The 25,069-nt window shown below is 40.6% G+C and overlaps 1 protein-coding gene across 4 annotated transcripts in view; it reads right to left on the reverse strand.

Annotated features, from left to right (window-relative positions):
• The window catches only part of USH2A (usherin), a 906,431-nt gene that overhangs the window by 205,174 nt on the left and 676,188 nt on the right, over positions 1–25,069 (reverse strand). For all 4 annotated transcript variants that reach the window (XM_049868234.1, XM_049868232.1, XM_049868231.1 and 1 more), the window contains 3 exons: positions 18,144–18,365; positions 7,510–7,733; positions 3,029–3,233 (listed from right to left, as the gene is read on the reverse strand). In XM_049868234.1, coding sequence (XP_049724191.1) covers positions 3,029–3,233; positions 7,510–7,733; positions 18,144–18,365 — 651 coding nt within the window. The remainder of the gene's footprint in view (positions 1–3,028; positions 3,234–7,509; positions 7,734–18,143; positions 18,366–25,069) is intronic.

Here is a 25,069-nt window from a genome sequence, read left to right on the forward strand (position 1 = left end):
GAATATGCTTTTTGTTTGCTTACAGTGTCCTCAATCCAAATAATGATATGAAGTTCAGTAAGGGTGTCCTAGTCATGAGGATATTTCCATTTAATAGGAGGGGTAGGAAAATGTCCAAATGCATATGGCACATGGGAGAAGTAGGGAATACTGTAAGCATGGGTCCCAGCAGTGGAGAGGTGAGGGGATGGCACCTGGGAGAAGTGGTAGACACTGTAAGCACATGTCCCAGCACCTGGGAGAAGTCGTGACCGCTGTGAACATGTGTCCTAGTACCAGCGAGAAATAGTGACCGCTGTGAGCACATGCCCTAGCCCAGGGGAGAAGTAGTGAACACTGTGAGCACGTGTCCTAGCACATGGGAGAAGTACTGAACGCTGTGAGCACATGCCCTAGCACAGGGTAGAAGTGGTGAATGCTGTGAGCACGTGTCCTAGCACATGGGAGAAGTAGTGAACGCTGTGAACACATGCCCTAGCACATGGGAGAAGTAGTGAACACTGTAAACACGTGTCCTAGCACATGGGAGAAGTACTGAACGCTGTGAGCACGTGTCCTAGCACATGGGTGAAGTAGTGAACACTGTGAGCACATGTCCTAGCACATGGGAGAAGTAGTGAACGCTGTGAGCACATGCCCTAGCACATGGGTGAAGTAGTGAACACTGTGAGCACATGTTCTAGCACCTGGGAGAAGTGAACACAGTGAGCACATGTCCTAGCACATGGGAGAAGTAGTGAATGCTGTGGACACATGTCCTGGCACATGGGTGAAGTAGTGAACACTGTGAGCACATGTCCTAGGACCTGGGAGAAATAGTGAACGCTGTGAGCACATGTCCCAGCACAGGGGAGAAGTAGTGAATGCTGTGAACACGTGTCCTAGCACATGGAAGAAGTAGTGACTGCTATGAGCATGTGTCCCAGCACATGCGAGAAGTAGTGAATGCTGTGAACATGTGTCCTAGCACAAGGGAGAAGTAGTGAACGTGTGAGCACATGTCCTAGCACAAGTGAGGAGTAGTGAACACTGTGAACATGTGTCCTAGCACATGGGAGAGGTAGTGAACACTGTGAGCACGCGTCCTAACACAGGGGAGAAGTAGTGAATGCCGTGAACATGTGTCCTAGCACAGGGGAGAAGTAGTGAACTCCGTGAGCATGTGTCCTAGCTCATGGGAGTAGTGAACACTGTGAACACGTGTCCTAGCACATGGGAGAAGTAGTGAAAGCTGTGAGCACATGTCCTAGCACAGGGGAGAAGTAGTGAACGTTGTGAACACGTGTCCCAGCACAGGGGAGAAGTAGTGAACACTGTGAGCACGTGTCCTAGCTCATGGGAGAAGTAGTGACTGCTAAGAGCAAGTGTCCTAGCAGATGGGAGAAGTAGTGAACACTGTGAGCACGTGTCCTAGCTCATGGGAGTAGTGACTGCTAAGAGCAAGTGTCCTAGCAGATGGGAGAAGTAGTGAACACTGTGAGCACGTGTCCCAGCAGCACAGAGGAGAGGGGGATAGGCTTGGGAAGCCTGCACTGAGGACAGGAATCTTGACCTGGGCCATGATGAGAATGGTAGAGAGAGACGTTGCAGGTGGGTGAGCAGTTGGAGGGTGTTCTGGGGCACTCTGAAAGGAGCTCCTGTACCACAAGGAATCTTCTACATCCACCCCTTTCTGAAGATGGCATGATTTGCATCTGCACACTTTAGCACAAGCTAACTTTCACAGTTCTGACCCTCAGTGTTCTCCTCTGTTAAATGATCATATGTCTATGATTGATTGGAGGGTAAATTTAAGTAAGGTTTTAAAGCACAGCACCTGGACTAAATAATGTTCGATAAACCTTACCTCCATTCCTTCCTTTCGTCCATAATCTTTCCCCTCTCACCCCAGTGTCCTGCCTCAGCCTTACCTTCTGCATCCTTGAGGTTTGCCTTATTAGCCAGCATTAGTTGGGAAAAGCAGAATGATCAGTTATGATAAAAAGTGTATTTTTGTTTGTTTAACCTTAGCTTACTTAGCTTCACTTAAGTGGATTCTATTTAACTCTGGATGATGTATGGCATATATACATACCTGTATCTGGAGCCCTGGTGGCACAGTGATTAAGAGCTCAGCTGCTAATCAGAAGGTCGGCAGTTCAAATCCACCATCCACCCCCCTCGGAAACCCTGTGGGGCCACTCTACTTCGTCTTACAGGGTCACTACAAGTTGGAATCAATTAGATGGCAACAGGTTTTGGGTATATCTATATAAATATGTGTAGATATCTATACATATAACTCTTTATTCTTTATATATTTGTTTATCTGATGTTTTTCAAAATATAGACACAAATTTTGTAGGGGCTTAAGTAAATGAATAAATAAGAACAATTTATAAAATGGCAGAACTATATTTTGGAGTTAATCCCAACCTTTACAGTGTTTCTCACACATGGCTTAGCCAGGACTAAGAACCACTATTTTGGACTAATTCAATAGGACCAAGATGGTGCTCAGATATTAATATTTTTAATAACTGTGATGATTATTTCAAAGAAGGTCGGCCATCTTGCAGAAACACCACCCTGGGCTTCCCTTCGTCTCAGAATAATGCTGCTAGGTTTTACCAGTAATCAGACAGGTTCATCCTCCTTTCTGCTTGCAAGTACAGCAACATTCATTCATTGCAGTCATTAAACGTCTGCACTTGAACTTGAGAAAGAAAGTTGGGTTCATTCTAAATTAACTGGATATACCGGAAAAGGGCCTAAAAGTCGTGTGTTTCTCTGTTCTTTATTCTCCACAGATTAACTTAAAAACAGAATTCATGCTTGTTTAAAGTTAGGCTTCAAACATATTTAAGTTACTAACTTTGAACAAATCCAAATTATGCCTTTAATTATCTTGTAACTAGCTGGTCCCAAAGTATAATGGAATCAATTGATAAGGAGAGGGATGATGTCCAGAGTGAAACGAATCTGCATTTATGGTACCTTCCCACTACCCCTACTAACCAGTAGGCAGACAGCTCACACGTTCTCCTACCTGTGAAGGAGTATATGTTTGCATTCCCTGTATGAACAGTCTCTTCAGCAGAGGAGCATATTTCTTCATGTGATACCTTCTCTGTGGAATTGCGAGATCCCTTTACCACAGTGCAGATGTGGCTGCTGAAGTTGAAGTCACACCTGCCACAATGTGCAGTGGCTTCCACAGATGCTGGGCACAGTGTCCTGCATTGATTGGTTTCCTAGGTCAAGCGGTAGGGTGAGGAGAGAGGAAGAAGGCTATTTTAAAGATTTATTAGACATATGTTATATACTGTACCCATTGCTGTCACATCAATTCTTACTCATAGCAACCCTACAGGACAGAGTAGAACTGCCCATAGGGTTTCCAAGGAGTGGCTGGTGGATTTCAGCTGCTGATCTATTAGTTAGCAGCCAAGGTCTGAACCACTGCACTACCAGGGCTCCATACTTACTTAGACATATGTTGGGTAGGTCTTTATAACTTTCAAATGAAATTTTCTTCCACATAGTTCATGAGTGACTATTTCAAAATTCATATAGAGAAATGAAGGTTGTTTGTATACTAGAAAGGGCAGTTACTTTGAAATGACAGAGATTTGGTTTCAAAATCCAGTTTTGCAACATCCTTGTTCTGTGACCTTGAAGAAGTCATTTCTGCTCTCAAAGCCTCAGTTTCTTTATTGGGAAAACAGAAATTAAATTTATCATGTAGTTTGTTGTGTGAATCATCTATAAAAGCCTTAACCTTAGTAGATAACATCATAAAAAAAAAAGTCACTGTTTTATTGTTGTTACGTTGACACTTTCCTAACAGAGTTTTAGAGAAAATAAAGAATGTGATATGTGAGAATCTGCACTTTCTGTGTTGCTGAGAAAGCTGCACTCATGGGGGATTTTGGACCATAAGGGATTCCTCAACCAAGCTTTAGAAAGTTGAAGTATTTCATGGGGTTTCATTATAATGATAACAATTTATATTTATAAACCTTTTCTCTGATGAATATTTGGGCTTTCTATAGTTATTGGTAAGTCCCAGTGTGCTCTAATCTGAAAAAGTTAAATACTTAAACATTCCAAATTATAGTAGATGTAACAAAGACAATATTTTTACAAAGCAGAGATCTACTTCTCCTTTCTTTTATATAGGTAGCATGGCACATTTTACACACATTTTGCTATTATACATTTATCTGCAGTCAACCTTTCTCACATAAAAGAAGTTAAACTATTCTCAAAAAGGTAGTTAAAATAAAGCTGCTTCAGGAAAATATGGTAGAACTGCCATTAAAAAATAAACAAACAGTTGCCTTTGGGTTGATTCTGACCCATGGTGACCCCGTGTGTGTCAGTGAGGAACTGTACTCCGTAGGGTTTTCAATGGCTGATTCTTTAGAAGTAGGTTAAACCAAACCAAACCCAGCACCATCAAGTAGATTCCAATTCATAGTGTTACCAGAGCGTTATTCCAAGATAGCCTCTGGGTGGATTAGAGCCTCCAATCTTTCAGTTTATAGCTGAATCTTAACCATTTGCACCACGCAAGGACTCTAAGACTTCCATTTAAATATGGTGAATTAAACACTTGCATTTATCTCCGCTTCCTCTTAAGGCCCAACCAATGACAGTGAAAAATGGTTTATATACTGAAAGACTAGGAAAAATGGTGTGCGTCGGGGGGATAACTGCACACAGGACAGCTCAGACATTTTTGACAATTGGAACGTAGGCAGACGTGGCAGACACAAAGCCATGTGTTCAGCAATGTCTATTTTTGCCTTTTGTCCCTGGAAGGACTTGATTTTCAGCTTAACCCAATAGGAGGAGCCTCATGACTAGATACCTAGCACGACCAGTGTGTGGAAAGGATGCACTCTGCATGCAAGTATGGTTCACAAATGTGAAATTATCAACTCTCTTCCTTTCACTGTGAACTGAAGACTGTGTGTGCAGTGTTACGTGATGGAAGGAGCCTGTGTTTCTGAGGCACTGCTAGAGGACAGCTTCCTGGCTCCCACTGGACTGTAATGTGGAAAATAATCCCTTTGGAAGAGCCAATACATATTTGGGTACATTTGTTACCTAGGATAGTCTAGTGAACCCTAGTTAAACACAAAAACATAATTTTGTACCGTGAAGTTGGAAGCTGCCATAACCAAAATAAAAACAACTCCAACATTTGGCATTGGCTTAGTGGTTAGGCAGGGAGTGAGTGGGAAAGACATAGATGTTGGAGGTTGGGACACTGGGGAGCTCTCAGTACCATGTAAACTCTCAAAATACATACTTCCACACACCTTTGGAAACCCTGGTGGTGTAGTGGTTGAGTGGTACAGCTGCTAACCAAAAAGTTGGTAGTTTGAATCCACCAGCTGCTCCTTGGAACCCCTATGGGGCAGTTCTACTCTGTCCTATAGGGTCGCTATGAGTTGGAATCGACTCCAAAACAATGAGTTTGGTTTGGCTTTTTATGCACCTTTTCCCAGAAAGACAATCCTCCAACAGGGGGGAGTAATCCAAGAAAGAGGAAAACTTGGAGTTCAGAACCCAGGGACACCAACACAGAAAAGGGGTGGAAGGGATTCCCGAGATGACAGCTGAGGGAAATTGCAGAAATCCTACAATAATACAGTCCAGTTTGGAGCAGATCTAAGTCCCCAGGAGAGAGGTCTTCAGAAAGCAAAATGGAACCGACAGCTTGAGCTTTACCTATGCCACATTGCTTGATTCAACATGGCGAACTATTCTCCTGGTCTTAACAATTCAAATATGAATTTTAAATACGACTCTTAACTGGACTTCACAAAGTCAATTCAAAAGATCATGGATATAACCTGAACACCCTCCTTAAATAATGGAAGCTCTCTATCACTGAAGCAGGTCCTTGGGTAGCGCTGATGGTTTCTGCTCAACAGCTAGCCTGTTGGTTTCAACCCACCCAGTGGCAGTGTGGAAACCCTGGTGGCATAGTGGTTAAGAGCTACGTCTGCTAATCAAAAGGTTGGCAGTTGGAATCCACCAGGCACTCCTTGGAAACTCTATGGGGAAATTCTACTCTGTCTTATAGGGTCGCTGTAAGTCATAATTGACTGGACAGAAACAAAGTTTTTTTTTAGTGGCACTGTGGAAGAAATGCCTGGTACTCCACTTCTGTAAAGATTACAGACAAGAAAATCCTATGGGGACAGTTCTACTCTCTAACACACGGGTTGCCGTAAGTCTCCATGGACTCAGTTGCAGCAGGTTTGTTTGTTTTTCTCATCTCACTGAAAACAAAATGAGATGCCTGACCCACTCTCTGGGTAACAAATGTGGGGAGAACGATAATGAAACCTACAGTTGGCGAGCAACAGGGTCGTTTCTGAAACTAACATGATACCTAGCTCCATTTTCAGATATACATGGATGCTTCCTGACTAGTCATCTTGAAGACCTGTTCTTGCAACATTGCCGGTTTCTGGGGCCAAACAACACTATGTATTAAGAAAAATGTCCAAGTCCAAGCTTCTCAGAGAACTGGCCTCAAATAAACTTAAACTTTGGAAGAAGAAATCACAGTCAGGTTTCTTTCATTAATTGGCTGGTTAAAGTTGTGAACAAGTTAGACAATTTTTAAAAAGGATTTTAAACAGATAAACAACTATTTTTGTGGATATTCTATACTACAATTCATTTCTGGAGTATTCTTATTAGCAACCTTATGAATTATCTTATTAATCCATTATTACAAGGTGCTCACTGGGGCTTTAACGATCTCATGGAGTTATTTTACATCCCAAAATGTATCCCCACATAGGGATTGTGTAGTTGCCTCGCTCTGTACCTAACATCCATTTTTAGCCAAATCCTGATGATAAATTACTACAGAACATGGTAGGGCCCTTTCTTTACAACGGTATGTTTCTGGAGGCCTGGGTCAAGTACAATGCTAACAAACACGGCATGGTTATAGGTGAAGCATCACAGCATGTAAACATGAATGATTACACCCACGGACCTATTCGATTTTGTGGTTGACAGAGACTTTCGCTTATCTTGTGCCGCCCCCAAGGAACGTGATATAAACACAACTAGGTGGATTTGCTGTAACTAAGGTCTCCATCAAAGGAAAATGGTTTATGGTTAGTGGGGTGAGAGGGAGGAAGGCGGAATTTCCCCCAGTCTCCATCCATAGCACCCCGTGACATGAAATGACATTCATGTAGAGGCCCTGGAGTATTTGTGCTAGATCTTCTGACACACAGATTTGCAGTTCCTGTACTAACCTGAAGTGCTGGGTGTAGCTTCCTGAGAACAGCTGATCATTACTAATTCCTTTAGAATCATTGCAATAACATCGATCACAGCGAGCTCATTCGGTATTAACATGGATGTAATGTGAAAATGAATAATGCACACAGGAGTTTTTATATTCCTATTTTAGAAAAATAGATAGGAACGATGTATTTCTCCTCCCATGGTCAAACCAGTGCCTCTGAGAGGCTTTCTGTCAATTACCTTCATCATCATTCCAGCTGAAATCTTGTCAGAGCAAACATATTTCAAAGGATTATAGCCAACTCCATTACAGCATTCCTGGCTTTCTGGAATAAGCTCAGTCTCACAGCATTTTACTGGCACTGGGTCCTTCTTTTTAACATGTGCTTTAGACTCTCCACTGGAAGCTGAGCAGCATATGGTATCTGACATATTCACATAATCCTGCCCACAACAGAACATCCCTGCAACAATAAAACATTATATATGAATATGAAATTTAAAAACAAAGAGGGAAGAAAACTGAGGCTGCTATGAAGTTTGGTGTAAAAATGTCAGACTCAGGCAGTTGCTGAAATGGCATAATACCTAAAGTAGAGCTTCCTGACAAACCTGATTTAAATGTGCAGTAAGGGGTCCATCTTACCAAAAGCACTAGACACTAATTAGGAAAAGAACGCACACGGGAAAGTGCTCTGAAATCAACTGCTGAGCCAAAATTCTCTCATGCACCATAAAGAAAAAATCTGATTTTTTTAATAAAAACTGCCTGTCCATTTTGTGATGATAACACACTGTTGCAAAAAAAGGTTAGTTTGACTACAGGGTCTCATAGAAGGTTCTAGAAATTCAAAAGGGTTGAGAGAGGGAGAAGGTCGCTTGAGCACTCTGGGGATAGCAGACCAGGCAAAATAGAGAGGTAACACCACCCTTGTAAGTCTTTGTCCACCTTTGCTGTTGTCGAGGAGCCCGGGTGGTGCAGCGGTTAAGGGTTTGACGTGAACAGAGTGGTCGGTGGTACAAACCTACCAGCCACTCCACAGGAGAAAGACACAGCAGTCCGACTCCATGCAGGTTTCAGCATTGGAAACCCGATGGTGCAGTTCTGCTCTGTCCTACAGGTTCAGTACAGTCATTATGGAATCCACTCAGTGGCAATGGGTCTGGTTTCTGGGGGGTCCGATCTGCTGTTCCTCGGTGCTGCAGGGTTGATTTAGACCCATAGCAACACTGTGTGACAGAGCAGAACTGGCCACAGGGTTTTCTAGGCTATCATCTTTTCCAAAACAGATCGCCAGGTCTTTCTACCATGGAGCCACTGGGTGGGTTGGACCTGCCAACCTTCCGGTTAGCAGCTGAGTACTTAACCATTGTACCACCAGGGCTCTTTGTCTAGGGTACAAATATTTGCTTCTTTTGAACCCAGTAGCAACGGTAACCATTCTTTCTCTGTGAGATACATTTGGTATCCGGAACTGGCTGAGCATGTTCGCTGATCAGGTTAACCAATCAGCCACTATTTTTGAGCCCCACTTTGTTCTAGAGCTCGGCTGCTCTCCCAAAGGTTGGCAGTTTGAATTCACCAACCACTCCTTGAAAACCCCATGGGCAGTTCTGCTCCGTCCTGTAGCGTCACTGTGAGTCGGAATCGACTTGATGACAATAGACTTGCTTCGGGTTTTGTGCTCTAGAACTATCGCCGGACATGGGAGAGGTTAGGGTAGAGGCAGAAAGACCATAGCGGGGATAACTGATCTCCACACCCGATGAAAGGTACATGCACCCCTGGAACCAGATAGACTCTTCAGTCCTGTCAAGTTGAGTTTAACTGCCTGTGTTTACATCACTGAGACATACTGTCACAGAACATACACAGCAGAAATTTAGACATAAAAGCATGAATCAATAAACAATACCCTGGGGTCAGTTAAGCTAGAAATTCAGGTGCCTATAGCCCCCATCACAGTGCTCTCGTGTTAGGATTTCTATTCAGCTATGTAGCAGCACAGCATGATGAATGATTTATTTTAATTAGAATTTTGTTTATTTATTGTTAGTTCCGGCTGGTACCATAATGAACCTCAAATTCAAAGTGCCCTGGGGTCCTGAATTGTTTAATCTGGTCCTGTCCAAACACCTACATTATGAAAAACACTCCTAATAATAGAGCAACGAGTTTTAAGCACTTTTCTCCTCACTGAAAGTAGGCATTGGCTGGACACATGTCTTGAGAATAATGTTTATCCACATACAACCCCAAAGAACCCTCTCATTGATTTGTCCACTTTGAAAAACATATTGTCTTCCAATATGTTTTAAATTTTCATTTGTGATTAATGAAATACACTGATTATAACTGAGCTTCGACATGCCACATTTATGTACGTGTGATCACTATTCAAAGGAACTAGCTTAACAGTATGCTGTTTGGGGGGGGGCTTTTATTAATAATTTACCTTGTTCTCACATTCCCAGGAAAAGTTCTCTCCAATAAATACACACAGCAGGGCTATCATTGTAGGCTGAGTCTTGGTTAGAGAGGGTATATATATGTTTATATGGAGCCCCGGTGGCACAGTGTTAAGAGCTGAGCTGCTAACCAAAAGGTCGGCAGTTCGAATCCACCAGCCACTCCTTGGAAACCCTATGGGGCAGTTCTGCTCTGTCCTATAGGGTTGCTATGAGTCATTATCAACTCGATGGCAGTGGGTTTTGTTTTGTTTTTTATTTATATAGATGAAAAACCCATAGCTTCGAGTTTCATTTTATCTCAAGATCAGACATTTAAATACAACCTTGAATGCTTTACCGTCATTTTTTTTTCCTCACGTAGCTTTCTTAAAACAATTCATGTTTCTATTTTAAAAAGCAATCAAAATCTGAAAACTGGCTCTTTAGGGAGCAGAATGTACTCTCCCCCCCCCCACCCCCAAATCACTTTCTGGTTTCACCCTGCTTTTAGGATAAAATCAAAATGCAGACATTGACCTAATTCGAAACTCCTAATCAGTCATCTGATCGCTCTGAGGGACTTTTGACAGGTCAACTAAAATTTTGATAATGAACTGTTTTTGCACGCGGAAAAAAGAAAAAGAGGATGCTTTCTTTCATGAAGAGCTTCATCTTTGTTTAACCAAATTACAATTTTCAGCCAAGATTTCCCTCACATAACAAGAAGTGACTCCCTTTCTAGTTTCTTTGGTAAACCATTACTTCTTTAATTATTATCAACCTTGTTCCAGTGTGATAAATTGCTAATTACTTAATACCCTAATCAGCGTTCATTCTTTGCACAGATAAACTGTGACAGTGCCATTAATTTAAATAGTAATTTCACTTAATGGCCAGAACGGCACACCAGATTTTTATGCAGCATTTTCTGAAGCCTGCATCCATCACTGCGCTATCCTGACATAAAGATGTCTGACGTGCACTAGCTCACTTAGCGAGAGCAGATGTTGCGGGGCAGCGTTTGGTAGTAATTCCCATAGTGCATCACTTCAGCATGAACGAGCTGCAAGTTCTCAGACAGACCACCCTCTGAAACTGCACGGCAATAACTTTTGACCTCTACCTAATTCATCGCATGTAGCGCCTGACTTTTGAACTTTGACACACAGAGTGCACCACTTTAAATATGCCCAAAGCAAAACAAAATAGGTCATGTATTATTAATGGATGGATCTGTTCTTCCAGAGGTTCTTCATTAAATCTGTACAAAAGTGGAGAGTCCCTTGGAACGAGACGCAGATGTTACACTGAAGCGGCCCAGTGCACGCGGAACTCTTAGATGCTGTTTTTCAGATCAGACGGAACACACTGTCTCTCCTTGGGTAGCTTCCGCTGCATCAAACACAACTGAGGGAGTAATAGAGGAAAGAGTTCTTTACTCATAATGTTAGGAATAGATCCAATATGTCACCAACACTTATTTAGTGTCCAGCACTGAAAAGGAAAGAATTTATAAACACAGCTGTCTGATGAATCTCTAAACTGTTAAATATACAAAACCGGTACTCTCTTTTTCTAAAAGAAGACCAAGAATCTGGAATAACTATTTTGAAATAAAAATAGTACAGTTGTAAAAAACAGAGTTGAGACTATGACAGATCACTGTGGAACTCTGGAATTGACCATTGGGACCACAATTTATGCCAAGGGATTATGCTTTAGGCCTTGAAGAATGGCAAAAAACAAAACAAACAAACAAAAAAACCCAAAATCCAAACAAAAAAACTTACAAAGATTTGTGATTCATCTCTCTTAGGACAAACTTATAAAATGGGTGGAAAAGCATGAGAGAAAAGAAACACATGCCTGTCTTTACCAGTAGATGTCTCTCCGGCTACCACCACAAAACGGAGAAAGAAGGGTAGAGTAAAAATGCCCCCAAATCACTGCAGTATATGTTATAGCAGCTATACACCACACTTTTCAAAAACTCATTATGTAACATGAAAATCTTCAAGGTTCAGTAGAACTCTAAAACCACGGATTCATGCAGCTATCTTTTTTTTCCCCCCCCACAAAGTTCCCAAATTCTTAGGTAAAAAACAACGGCAGTCGTTCATTCTACTGAAGGCAGAGTCTAGGATGTGGAACTCTCTTCTATTTCAAAGCAGTCTCAACCTGGAGTTTCACATCAATGCGAGCGTGGTGAGATTTAGAACAGAAACAAGGCACCCGTTCCAAATGTGTATCATGGTCAGTGTCTCGCGGCTAACAGAAGATCCTGTCCTCTTTCAGTGATAGAAAGGCTTTAATTTTCATCTTTTAATACCAAAGGATATAATCAAGTCCAATCCAAGATTAATGGCATCTATATAAGCAAACACAAAGAAAAAAGAAGAGTAATAAAGAAGTTTAAAATATATTCAAAGAAAATGGTTAAGAATACATAGCCACCGGAACACGGAGCCTGCCTTTCATCCCGAGGTACCTGTATAACACTCCTCCACAACTCATCTGCCCGGAGAGAGCACTAAAAGCATAAACGCTACTCCAGCACTTCTGTTCCAACAGCATCTGTTAATTCACTCCATTTATAAAATACATATTGACAAAGACAACTGAACTGGGACCGGGGAGATTTGATTTGGTGTGAGAAAGTCAATTCAATGTGATTTTGTTAAAGGGCTCCTGCAGGCAAATAAAAGAGTTTAAGTAATAAAGAACATAAAGAGATGCTTTACGAGCCAGCCCGGTCTCGTGGCAGGCACACAATGCCAGGCAGAGAGAGAGGCCAGGCTTAGGAACGACATTATCAGACACAAACCCTTGTGTAGCAGGTCTGGTGTTGCTCAGCTGAGGAGAAAAAGGGCCATATGGATATTCTGGAAGGTCACTAAGGTCACAGTCATTAGGGGCGACAGGAGGGAGAGGCAGCTGAGAGCGAAAAAGACATGTGGAACCTGTCTATTTTCAAGTGAAAGCTGCCGGAAGGTCAAGAGAATAAAAAGTTTTTTTTTCCCCTCCTTTTTAAAAATACCATTGCTTCAGTCCATCATGATTACAGGGTCAGGGGACTTGCGGAATGTCATGAAGAACTCGGGTGCTAACTCTGGTGTCCCGGAGTTGAGGAATGTCACAATTTGCTTAAAAAATGTTTGACTAACATGGAGCATCATACTGAAGTAGACAAAGACGTGGTTCTGAAACGTGGGTCCAAACATGGACTTCAAGAGTGCTTGAAACTGTAGGCAAATGTTTGTGCGTATTCTAAGCACTTTTTTTTGGGAGGAGGGTCTGTACTGAACACGTTCTAAAACGGGTCCAAAGCCCCAAATGATTAAGAAGTATCATTCTAGTGGACGGTAACCTCTGCTGCCTTTCTTAGGTCAGGTGTGTGCTATTTTTTTGACAAATGTGCTCTAACTAGTTTTACTGACTTCTCTTTTTTCTCCTTCACATTCGTTCTGCTGCCTGAACCTGACTAATGTCCTTAAGTAACAATTCCCATAATCACACTGACTCTTCCCCGCTCAGGCTTATCTCTCTATTTTCTTACACATAGTGTATACTGCCAATAAATCCAAGTGCTCACTACTACTTGGACATTCTTTGCAGAGTCCTAATTTCACATGTTAGCTAAAGTTAATCCCTTTATCTAGAATGTCCTCCTTCCAACCACACCTCCCAAAATTCTACCCATTGTTTGAGGTTCAAATCCAGCGGCCTCACTTCACTTAGCTTTCTTCATTGCCTTGACTGGAGTGATCTCTCACTCTTAAGAACTCGGCATGTATTCAACCCTCTCTGATGGCCTATGTATAACCTCATTGGTACTTTTCTCCTCCTCTAGATTGTAAGTTATTGAGGATAAAAACGGAATCTTAGCCATTTTTACACTCACACGCACCTAGAATGATATTTGGAATACAGTTACCACACAATACATATTTGTTGAATTGTGTGGTAACTATATTCCAAATATCATTATAGGTGCGTGTGAATGTAAAAATGGCTAAGGTTCCTCGAGTGAAGGAATATGGCAATTGACTATTTTTTTTTTTAAGCTACAAATAGAGACACTAAAATGAGACATTTTACTATCATCTTTTAGCTCTTTCTGACCCGTTACGGAATAAGGAAGGCAACAATTTTGCCTCCCTCCCCTCCTGCTTCTTTAACAGACTCATTTTTAGTCACTTCACCCAAAGGAGGAGGAGCTTATTCAGCAGGGTAACCATCTAACTGCTGTGATTTTCTGATAGATGTGGTTGCTATGTCCTAAGGCAGTGGTTCTCAAACTTTTTGGTTTCAGGACCCCTTGAAACTCTTGCAAATTAATAAGGACCCCAAAGAGCTTTTATTTATATATCTGCTGATATTTCTGCTGTTAGTAAAACTGAGACATTTTTGAACTGTGTATTAACGGTGGGTTTGGTTTTTTTTTTTATTATTTCATTTAGAAATAATAATTAATGACATGCTAACATAACTAATGTATTTATGAAGATAAATATATATTCCAAACAAAAAAAATAGGGAAAAAGCTGGAACTGTTTTACGTTTTTGCAAGCCTCTTTACTGTGTGGCTTAATTGAAGATTGCTGAATTCTCATATTGGTTTTTGTATTCAATCTGCTGTAATATCACATGTTCTGTAACTTCAGGAAAACTCCATTGCACACTCATGAGATAGAGAGTGAACAAAGGCAGATAACAGCTTAGTATTATTATGGAAATAGTGTTGATCTTGCAGACCACCTAAAAGGGTCTTCTTGGGGACCCCCAGGAGCCCTGAGCCATACTTTGAGAACCGCTGCCTCATAGCCTAACAATCATACACAGCACCTTCCTTCTAGCTTCTGAGTGCATATGGTGAGCAGTCCAAGGGCAGACTTTATAGTGTCTCTTGTTATTCTGGCCATCCAGAAAACGCTTGCAATTTGGTGGTTATATTATTCTCAGCCTGCTCATCAGGCTTGATAAACACTGATTTGGGTTGATTTGGGAAGCGTTTAACGTTTATCCAGGTATCAACCAATTTATAGAGGTTAAGAGCGTGGACTGTAGCCTTTTGGATGAGTTAGAATCCATTCTTGGCCACAGCAATCGTGACTCTGGGGCAAGCCTCTCAGTCTCCTTTTCATTTAGGTGTGGACAGAAAGCTGAGTCCTAACCAACAGAATGTTGATAAAAACACTTGCCATTTCCAGGCCTAGCCAATACAAAACTCCTACACATGTTCTCTCATGCTCTTTTCAACTTCTGGCTGCAGGAATGGACAAGGATCCTAGGTCACATTAAAAGCTGTTGAAAATGGCAGAGTTCCAACAGCCAGAATGGATGTGGGAAGGAGAGCTGACCTGCAGATATGCTCATTACCTGAGCTCTATTACATGAAAAAGGAATCGCCTTTATTATGTTTGAGCTTTTATAAATTTTGAGGTTCATTTATAAGAATAGTGTTACCTGAAGCAATACAACCACTTACTAGCTGTGGGATCTGGGACAAGTTATCTAACTTCTCTGTCTTCGTGTCTCTCTTTTCTCATTGGTAAAGCGGTAAACTGGTAAACCTACTTCATAGGGTGGTTGTGAGGAATAAACATGTTAACAAATATAAAGCACACAGAACTTAGCCTGGCAAATAGTGAACATGGAATGTTGTCTATCTGCTTTTGTAGCTTTTCTGAAACTTGAAATAACAGGTTTTTTTAGGGGGGTGGTCAAAGAAAGAGACGAGCCTTTCCCACATTGAAAAGATTGAAATTTAACTGCAAATAACTTAACCTAACATTCTGACTTCCTCATTGGGGGGTCTTCCTCTTTTTCGCTGACCCTCAACAAGATGGATTGACCCAGTGACTGCAACAATGGGCTCAAGTAGAGCAACGATTGTGAGTATGATGCAGGACTGGGCAGTGTTTCGTTCTGTTGTACATAGGGTCGCCATGGGTTGGAACTGACTCAACAGTACCTAACAACAACAACAACATTCTGCCTTATTTAAGAGATGTCACAATACTGACAGTCTAGTATTTTGGTTAAGAAACAAGACTCGGACACACCTAGTTTTGATATCTTGTCTTATTTGGACGGTTGGCTTTGTTACTGAAGTACTCTTCTTAATGGTTTTCACCAGACTTTGCACAGAAAAGGATGTGTTGAAATATACAAACACATGGTATTTATCAATAGTACTATAATACTAAATTTGAACAATTGTTACTTGTATTATAGGCAATTCTTTTTGGAAAGACAAAAAAATTATGGAAAGACAGTAGAGTTCATAGTTGATATCCATCAAGATATTATGGTGTCCTGAAGTAATACTCAGATTGGGACTGGGGCTTCCACACTAACTAGTTGCAGGGGTAGATTTATCATGAAACTAATGAAACTTAAACTTCAGAGCTCTTTGCTTGCATGTACCCCTTCAAACGCACACATGGTCATACGGTTTTATAAAATTTACGAAGTATGATATTTAACTACAATTTTTTAAGACCACTGTCACTTACTCCTTTAAATTGCCCTCTGTCATATTTGATCTCGCATTGATTGGGGTTAGAGTGGTCATGGACATTTTTGGAATCTAACTAATGGGAAGTCGAGTTGGGGAAACATTTAATTTGGGTTCAGTAGCTACATTTATGTTTTCAATCACTTCCATAAAAATGTGAAATCTTGAATATGTTACTTTAACCAATTCGGAAAGATAACGAATGTGAGAAATTACAGACCCCTAATTTGTGTATATATAAAGGGAAGTTTGAAAGAAAGAGAAAGATCAGGTAGAAAAACTAATGAAATATATAACAAAAGCTGTAAGTCTGAACAATAAAATCAGCTGAAATTATTCTGACACCAAGAATAAAATCAGAACAAAATGAATTTCCGCTAATACCAAAAGCAGAAACTATTAAAGAAAATTACGGATGTAAAATTGAAATAATGCTTGAGCAATTTGATTGTTTGATAATACAAGTGGTGAAGAACAACTCATGAGTACCTTGGAAGAATATATTTCTTGCTGACTTTACATAAAATACTGACATCTACGTTAACATACAAGTCAAATTCAGCTACACAAAAAGGAAATTCATGAAAACCTGTTAACGATGCTGCCAATGCACTGAATATTTAAGACAAGTTATTGAAATGCCCTGAAATCTTACAGAAAGAAACTTGGTAGAGATTATTCCAAATTTAATGATAATTCAAAACATTTATATTTATACAACAGTACAATAGTTAAGTTGTAAAACCTAAAGCTACTTTTCTAATGTCTAAATAATTAAACAATTTTGATTAACCATGTGAAAAGAAAGACTGAGTTTCCTGCTCTTTCTGTAGGTGATGGTGGTACAAAACCACTGTCACGAGAAGGGGTAATCAAGTGTATAAGCTGAAAATGTCGAGGGAAACACTACAGAGGTATGTCAGGACTTATACAGTACACATACGCTGCCTTTAGTGTTAGTGAGATTTCCTAGTTTTTTATATTCGTAACTTTTATAATTTTATTCTCCCATTCCAAATAAACATTCATTTTTATATTTTGTTTTCATAATTAGCACTCTTTTTTTAAAGAGGACCCCCAAATTGTATAAGCTTCAGGCTGCACAAAATCTAGATCCAACTAGGTGTGTGATCTTGGGCAAGTTTCTAATCTCTGTGCCTCAGTTTTCTTATTCATAAAATGTGGATAATAACAGAACCTATCATGTAAGACTGTTGTAAAGATTAATTGAAATAATACTTATGAAGTATTTAGCATAGTACCAATTAGAGATAGTAAGTGGTCAATCAATAATAATGATTGCTATTAATATTAATAGTTTGCACTCAACTACTAACCTAAATGTTTGCAGTTCAAATCCACCCAGTCTACAGAAGAAAGACCTGGTGATCTGCTTTCATAAAGATTATAGCCAAGAAAGCCCTATGAAGCAGTTCTACTCTGTAACACATGGGGTCACTCACCATGAGTTGGAATCAACATGAAGGCAATGGTTTTGACTTTTTTTTTTAATTTCATAGCTACTGCAGGGCAGGAGAGTGAAAGAATAATGACACAGTGTCATCATAATTTTGTCTGCTGTGAATATTCGCTGGGAAATAGCATCTTGATCAAGAAGCACTGCGTTCACGTGTGGGTGGTTATTTTTTTTGAAGGCCATAACACTTTCCAAGTTCCTCTTGGAACTTGACTTTAATTTTGATCTGTGTTTAGGAAATGAGTTAGTTGCACATCAAAAAAGTGAGATTAAATTTGTATTTGTTACACAACATGTACCTAATTGCTGCACTGGTATAATTAAAGTGAGTTTAATTACTTTTTTGTTTGATATCAAGGGCTAATTTCTCACCGTCTTCACTCTTCAGTCCCTCCACCTACCGAAAGGTTGACAAGGGCTCCTTACCTGGAAGGCGAATGTATACCACACCCTCTTCTTCTCCGCCACAGCATTCTAGATCTTTGTTCACAATCTGCCCACCACAGCACTGCTGGCCATGGCCATCATGGAGCCTCCCTGCACAGCAAATCTGGTGTCCTGCGGTGGAGTAGGGCATTCTGCCGCAGCAGGCGTCGCCACGGCCAACAGAAACCCGGTCGTGCCGTTCATCTGGACAGCATACTTCACCTGCCAATTCAGGACAGTAGTAATCATTGCCTGGGTTTAAAAACCTGCAGTGGCTCACAACCAAATTTTATCATAATCATCTTGCAGATCCCAACTGATTGATAGAATTACTAGGAAGGATATTGTCGTATTGGAGTTGCGAAATCTCAGTAAGATTTCATTTTGTGTGTGTGTTAAAGTTACATAAACACGTATGTACATACAAATACCAACTTAGAGTTAAGGGTATGTTGCCTATGTCCTCTCTTCTTCTCTAAAATCTAAACACATTACATCTGGTGACATGGATTAATGGACATCACAAAATAATTGGTCTAGGAATACTTTTCTACATTTAGTGTTTTTTTTTTTTTTTTTTTTTGAAAATGTGGATGGATTCTGAAACCAACCAGTGATACATTTATATTGGCTATGATTATAATTTCTTTAAACAAACTATATATTTTTTTAAGTGAGAAGAATTAAAAACACTATATAGTCTAGTCGGCACACTAGTTCTCTGCCGGACTGTGGTAGACGCTGAATTTCATGACTGTCGTTACTCCCACGTTCCTCTTCACATCATCTTTTGGCCTGAATTTGTTGTTGTTGTTACGTGCCGTCGAGTCAGTTCCAACTCATAGTGACCCCGTGCACAACAGAATGAAACACTGCCCGGTCCTGCGCCATCCTCGTAATCATTGCTGTGTTTGAGCCTATTGCTGCAGCTACTGTGTCAATCTATCTTGTTGAGGGTCTTTCTCTTTTTCACTGAGGAATCACGATGTCTACTTTACCAATCATGATGTCTTTCTCCAGGGACTGGGCCCTCCTGATAACATGTCCAAAGTATGTGAGACGTAGTCTCACCATCCTTGTTTCTAAGGAGCATTCTGGTCATACTTCTTCCAGGACAGATTTGTTTGATTTTAGCCATCTACAAAGGAGTACTTGCAGAAATCAAGTATAAGCCATAGCTCAAGCACAGACAGTGGGCCTCCAATTGGTAGAGAAAACTTAAAACCAGGCTTCTAGACCTTCCACCTCAAGGTTAAGAAAACAGAAACTGGGTCATCTTAATATTTTTAAGACAAATGGCTACTCAGTACTGGAGAAAATAGCAAAAGCTACTTGGAAACCTCAATTCAAAGTTGTTATGCCTTCGTAGAGTTTTCCCCAAGACCAAAGATAAATCCATTCTTTAAACCTTTGCTGCTAGAAGTACAGTCTGTGGAGTAGCACAAGGAGCTTTCTTCAGAATAAAAATCAACTACATCACTGTATACCTTGCTTTGCTCAATTGACCTTTTTCTTTTTTTATGGCAAAACTTTCTCAGTGAAGAAAGCCATGCGTTAACTTACATTCTGGTGCACGCTTCTCATCTTGTTGTGGACTGGGAAGCAGCTCTCAGACTGGCTAATATGAGAAGCACTGTTTTAAATTAACAAAAATACGTCTCATAGGTTAATAATTGTTAACATTTATTGCATGCGTACTACGTGATGGCAACAGGTTTGGTTTTTTGGTATATGTTGGTGTTCTGTATTGAATTGTGTTCCCCCAAAATATGTGCTGTAAATCCTAACCTCTATGCCTATGGTTATAATCCCATTTGGGAACCGGTTGTCTTTGCTATGTTAATGAAGCAGAATTAGTGTAGGGTGTGGTCTGAGTCAAGCTCTTAGGAGATATTAAAGGAGCAGATTAAGCAAGCAGAGATGGGGGAAGATAGATGCCAAACCACACGGAGATCTCTAAGGAACCAGGAAACAGAAGCTGAAGAGACAAGGATCTTCCCTCAGAGCCGACAGAGAGAGAGAGAGAGGGAGAGGGCCTTCCCCTAGAGCTGTTGTTGTTGTTAGGTGCTTTCGAGTCAGTTCAGACTCATAGCCGCCCTGGGTACAACAGAATGAAACACTGCCTTGTCCTGCGCCATGCTGACGATTGTTTTTATGCTTGAGCCCATTGTTGCAGCCACTGTGTCAATCCATCTTGTTGAGGGTCGTCCTCTTTTTTGTTGACTCTGTACTTTACCAAGCATGATATCCTTTTTCAGAGACTGATCTCTCCTGACAGCACGTCCAAAGTATGTAAGATGTAGTCTCACCACCCTTGGTTCTAAGGAGCATTCTGGTTGTACTTCTTCCAACACAGATTTGTTTGTTCTTTTGGCAGTCCGTGGTATATTCAATATTCTTCACCAACACCACAATTCAAAGGCATCAGTTTTTCTTCTGTCTTCCTTATTCATTGTTCAGCTTTCATATGCATATGATTCAATTGAAAATACCATGGCTTGGATCTGGTACACCTTAATCTTCAAGGTGATATCTTTGCTCTTCAACACTTTAAAGAGGTCTTTTGCAGCAGATTTGCTCAGTGTAATGCATCTTTTGATTTCTTGACTGCTGCTTCCATGGGTGTTGATTGTGGATCCAAGTAAAATGAGATTCTTGACAACTTCAGTCTTTTATCCGTTAATCACGATGTTGCTTATTGGTCCAGTTGTGAGGATGTTTGTTTTCTTTATGCTGAGGTGCAATCCATACTGTGGTCTTTGATCTTCATCAGTAAGTGCTTCAAGTTCTCTTCACTTTCAGCAAGCAATATTGTATCATCTGTATAATGCAGGTTTTTAATGAGTCTTTCCACCAATCCTAATGCCCTGTTCTTCTTCATATAGTCCAGCTTCTCAGATTATTTGGTCAGCATACAGATTGAATAGATATGGTGAAAGGATACAACCCTGACACACACCTTTCCTGATTTTAAACCAAGTAATATCCCCTCGTTCTGTCTGAACAACTGCCTCTTAATCTATGTACAGGTTCCTCATGAGCATAATTAAGTCTTCTGGAATTCCTATTCCTCACAATGTTACCCATAATTTGTTATGACCCACACAGTTGAATCCCTTTGCATAGTCAATAAAACACAAGTAAACATCTTTCTGGTATTCTCTGCTTTCAGTCAAGATCCATCTGACGTCAGCAATGATATCCATGGTTCCGTGTCCTCTTCTGAATCTGGCCTGAATTTCTGGCAGTTCCCTGTCAATATACTGCTGCAGCTGCTTTTGAATGTCCTTCAGCAAAATTTTACTTTTGTGTGATATTAATGATATCGTTGGATAATTTCCACATTCAGTTGTATCACCTTTGTTGGGAATAGGCATAAATATGGATCTCTCCCAGTTGGTTGGCCAGGTAGCTGTCTTCCAAATTTCTTGGCATAGACGAGTGAGCACTTCTAGCACTGCATCCGTTTGTTAAAACATCTCAATTGATATTCTGTCAATTCCTGGAGCCTTGTTTTTCGCCAATGCCTTCAGAGCAGCTTGGACGTCTTCCTTCAGTAGCATCGGTTCCTGATCATATGTTTCCTCTTGAAATGGTTGAACATCGACCTATTCTTTTTGATATAGCAACTCTGTATATTCCTTCCATCTTCTTTTGATGCTTCCTGCATCATTTAATATTTTCCCCATAGAATCCTTCACTATTACAATTTCAGGCTTGAATTTTTTTCTTCAATTCTTTCAGCTTGAGAAATGCAGAGCATGTTCTTCCCTTTTGGTTTTTTATCTCCAGCTCTTTGCACATGTCATTATAATACTTTACTTTGTCTTCTCGACCTGCCCTTTGAAATCTGTTCAGTTTCTTTTACTTCTAGAGCTTGTGCCCTTAATTCAGACTTCTAGTCCCCTAAACTGTGAGAAAATAAATTTGTTTGTTAAAGCCATCTACTTGTGCTATTTCTGTTACAGCAGCACTAGATAACTAAAACAGTCCGTCATACATACTCCTCACAAAAACCCTGTGAGGTAGGAAAAAATATCCCCATTTTATAGATGAGGAAATTGTGAGAGACACTAAAGGGTGGAGAATTTTCCCTGTGACCCTTGCATGTCCTTGTCCCCAGCAGCTCTTCCTCCCCACTCCATTTTGCACGTGGCTTTATTCCCTCACTGTTGCTTCCACAGCTCCTGATAAAACCCGAATTGCCCAAAGCAATGGTTGCTAATCTGCAAGAGCAGTACTTTTCTCTTGAGAATCACCCTCGACTGAAACTAGATGAGCTTCAGTGACTCACTCCTCTTAAAGCCCTTTGCAACAGTGCACCCTCCTTCCCTAAGTTAAAATGCTGCTTCATTCCTCTCAGGCCAGGCATTCTCACGCAAAGGCTTTTGCTATAAGTGCTCTGGCTGATTTTCTTTCACAGCTTTTGGTGCCATGACCTGGATCAAGTCTGGTCCTTGTGCTGCTCAGCCCGGAGCCACTTGGATGAGGACAGAGCAGAGGCCCTTCGTCATCTACCTTCCTTGGAGTTCCAGCAGTAGATAGTCGAGCAAGTCCTGTCCCTGGTGAGTGCTCTACTTCCTCATTGTTGAAGCACCTCCTAAGCCTTTATTCTTTCTCTTCATTGTCCTTAATATAAGACTTTTGATTTGATTTGTTCCTTAGAATTTTCACAGATGAAGTAGGGAAGCTAGTGCTGAAAACTGAGATATCTGGGGGTTGGTTATTTGTTTCTTGTTTGTTTTTGACATTTAAATATGGGCTTAAAGTTATGGTGCCAATAACATTACACCTTTGAAGCTGTGGCAGGATTTTACCAAGCAAAATTTAGAACTTCCATGGCCACTCCCAGGACCTTGGGATAAGAATAAGGCAACAAAAAACACCAAATGAATAGCTCTTTGGATCAAGTAACTAGATAAACCCAAGAACAAGGACAGCTCTATGCAGACATCTGTATTGTAAGGAAAATGGCACTGGAAGAACACTTGCTTTGGCTTATTTAGAAAGATAGAAACAAAACAGGAGAAGAACAAACTTTGACTGAATGACCTCTCTGTGGAATTAGCTGCTCCTGTCTGTCCACTCCTGTCTGTCCACAACTGCCCTTAACACAAAGTGGAGAAATTCCCACACAGCTGAAAGGGAGAAATTTACGTGCAACTGAAAACGGAGACATTTCCATGCAATTGTAAAAAACAGATCTAATTGACACTAGGGCTACACTCTCTAACACAAACTCTCCCACCTTTCCATCATTCCTTCCTTTTTTTTTTTTTTTAGGAATAACCAAAAATCTCTCAATGGCAAAAATTTCAAGTATCTCTCAGACACTTCATGTTTTTCTTTGCTGTTTTTCGAATCAGCACATTTTCCTGATTAGTAATCTACTCTACTGAATCTTTTGGGATGAGATCCACTTTGTAAATGGCTGCTACTATTCAATGTGGACTAGAAAACCTCTTTTTGGGATTTCCAGGACAGGGATCACAAGTCTATAATTTGATGATGGCACAGATTGATTACCGTCTACCTGATGCCTTTCAGATCTTGAATCTGGCTTCATGATCCTCTGTGCCAAAGACAGTTCAGATGTGGGACTCTTAGAACAGTCTAAACTCTTAAAGATCTCTATTTGGGTATTTCTTTCTTGAAATTAGTCCAAAGCCTGCTAAAGAAGGAAGTTATTAAATAACTGCAGTGCATCATATCCACACACCTCAAAGACTTGCTATCCCCTGTACTAGCCTTTGTAATACCCTACTCTTTCCATCAAAAAGATGAACGAGCTTGGATTCTACTTTGTACAAGATTTAAGGGCCATTCACAAGTTGTGCTTCCTCCTTCCCTGTGGTTCCCAACTCTAATACGCTTGTATCTCTAGCCCCTGAGACAGAAGCTTAATGTAGAGCTGTAGATCTATGCTCAGGAGTTTTTGTATAACCTTGCACTCAGGCTCACAGTCATCTTCTCACATTCACTTGGGACAGTCACATCCCACAGCTGACAGAAGTGCCCTCTTAGTTCTCACAACTACTTCACCATAACTTTAGTGTGGTAGGCAAATAATGACCTCCCAAAGATGTTCATGTCTTAATTCCTGAAATTCGTGATCCTGTTACGATGCCCAGCAAAGGAAGATTACGGTAGCTGATGGGATTAAGGTTGATAATACAGGGTAAGAAAGGCTCAACTGGCCATTGGTGACTCTGAAGATGGAAGGGGTTCTTGAGCCAAGGTATGTAGGTTACCTCTAGATGCTGGAAAAGACAAGAAAAGAGCTTCCCTCCTAGAGCCTCCAGAAGGGAATGCAGGCCTGCTGACTCCTTGATTTTAGCCCACACGGAATTCTGACCTTGAGCATTGAAGAAAAAAATAGGTGTTGTTTTAATCCACTAAGTTTGTGGTAAACTGTTGCAGCCACAATAGGAAATGAAGATACTTAGAGATACTTGGTTTCTGCTTAGAGACTACCCTCTTATGCAAAATGTATGTGCTCTTATGCTATGCTTCCCAGATAGAGTCCTGAAAAGCTGATTCTTCTACCTGTTGACAGTAGCATAAAAAACAAAACAAGGGAAAAAATGTCTCCAAACATCAATTTTGTCAAAACCAAATGCATCGATTCTAGATCCTAGACTATGATATAACGTAAACAGAAAACCTGTTGACCTCTCAAAGTTGGAAGTAATTTGTGACTTTCTCTGCCCAATTACCAAAAGTCAACTTAGGAGGTTTTTTGTTCTCATAGGATACAGTAGACATTGGATTCCTAACTTTTCTGAACTGGCTGTCCTTTTATATGCTCTGATGAACGTAGACACACCTGAGCCATTGCTATGGATAGGTTTATTAAGGGCTGTCTTCTGTCACTTAAAGGACTCCCATGAGTCCCCCTTTACCAATGTTCTCCTCCATTCCTATAA

This window comes from Elephas maximus, chromosome 24 (genome assembly GCF_024166365.1).
Source record: "Elephas maximus indicus isolate mEleMax1 chromosome 24, mEleMax1 primary haplotype, whole genome shotgun sequence".
In the NCBI taxonomy this organism is placed as follows: domain Eukaryota; kingdom Metazoa; phylum Chordata; class Mammalia; order Proboscidea; family Elephantidae; genus Elephas; species Elephas maximus.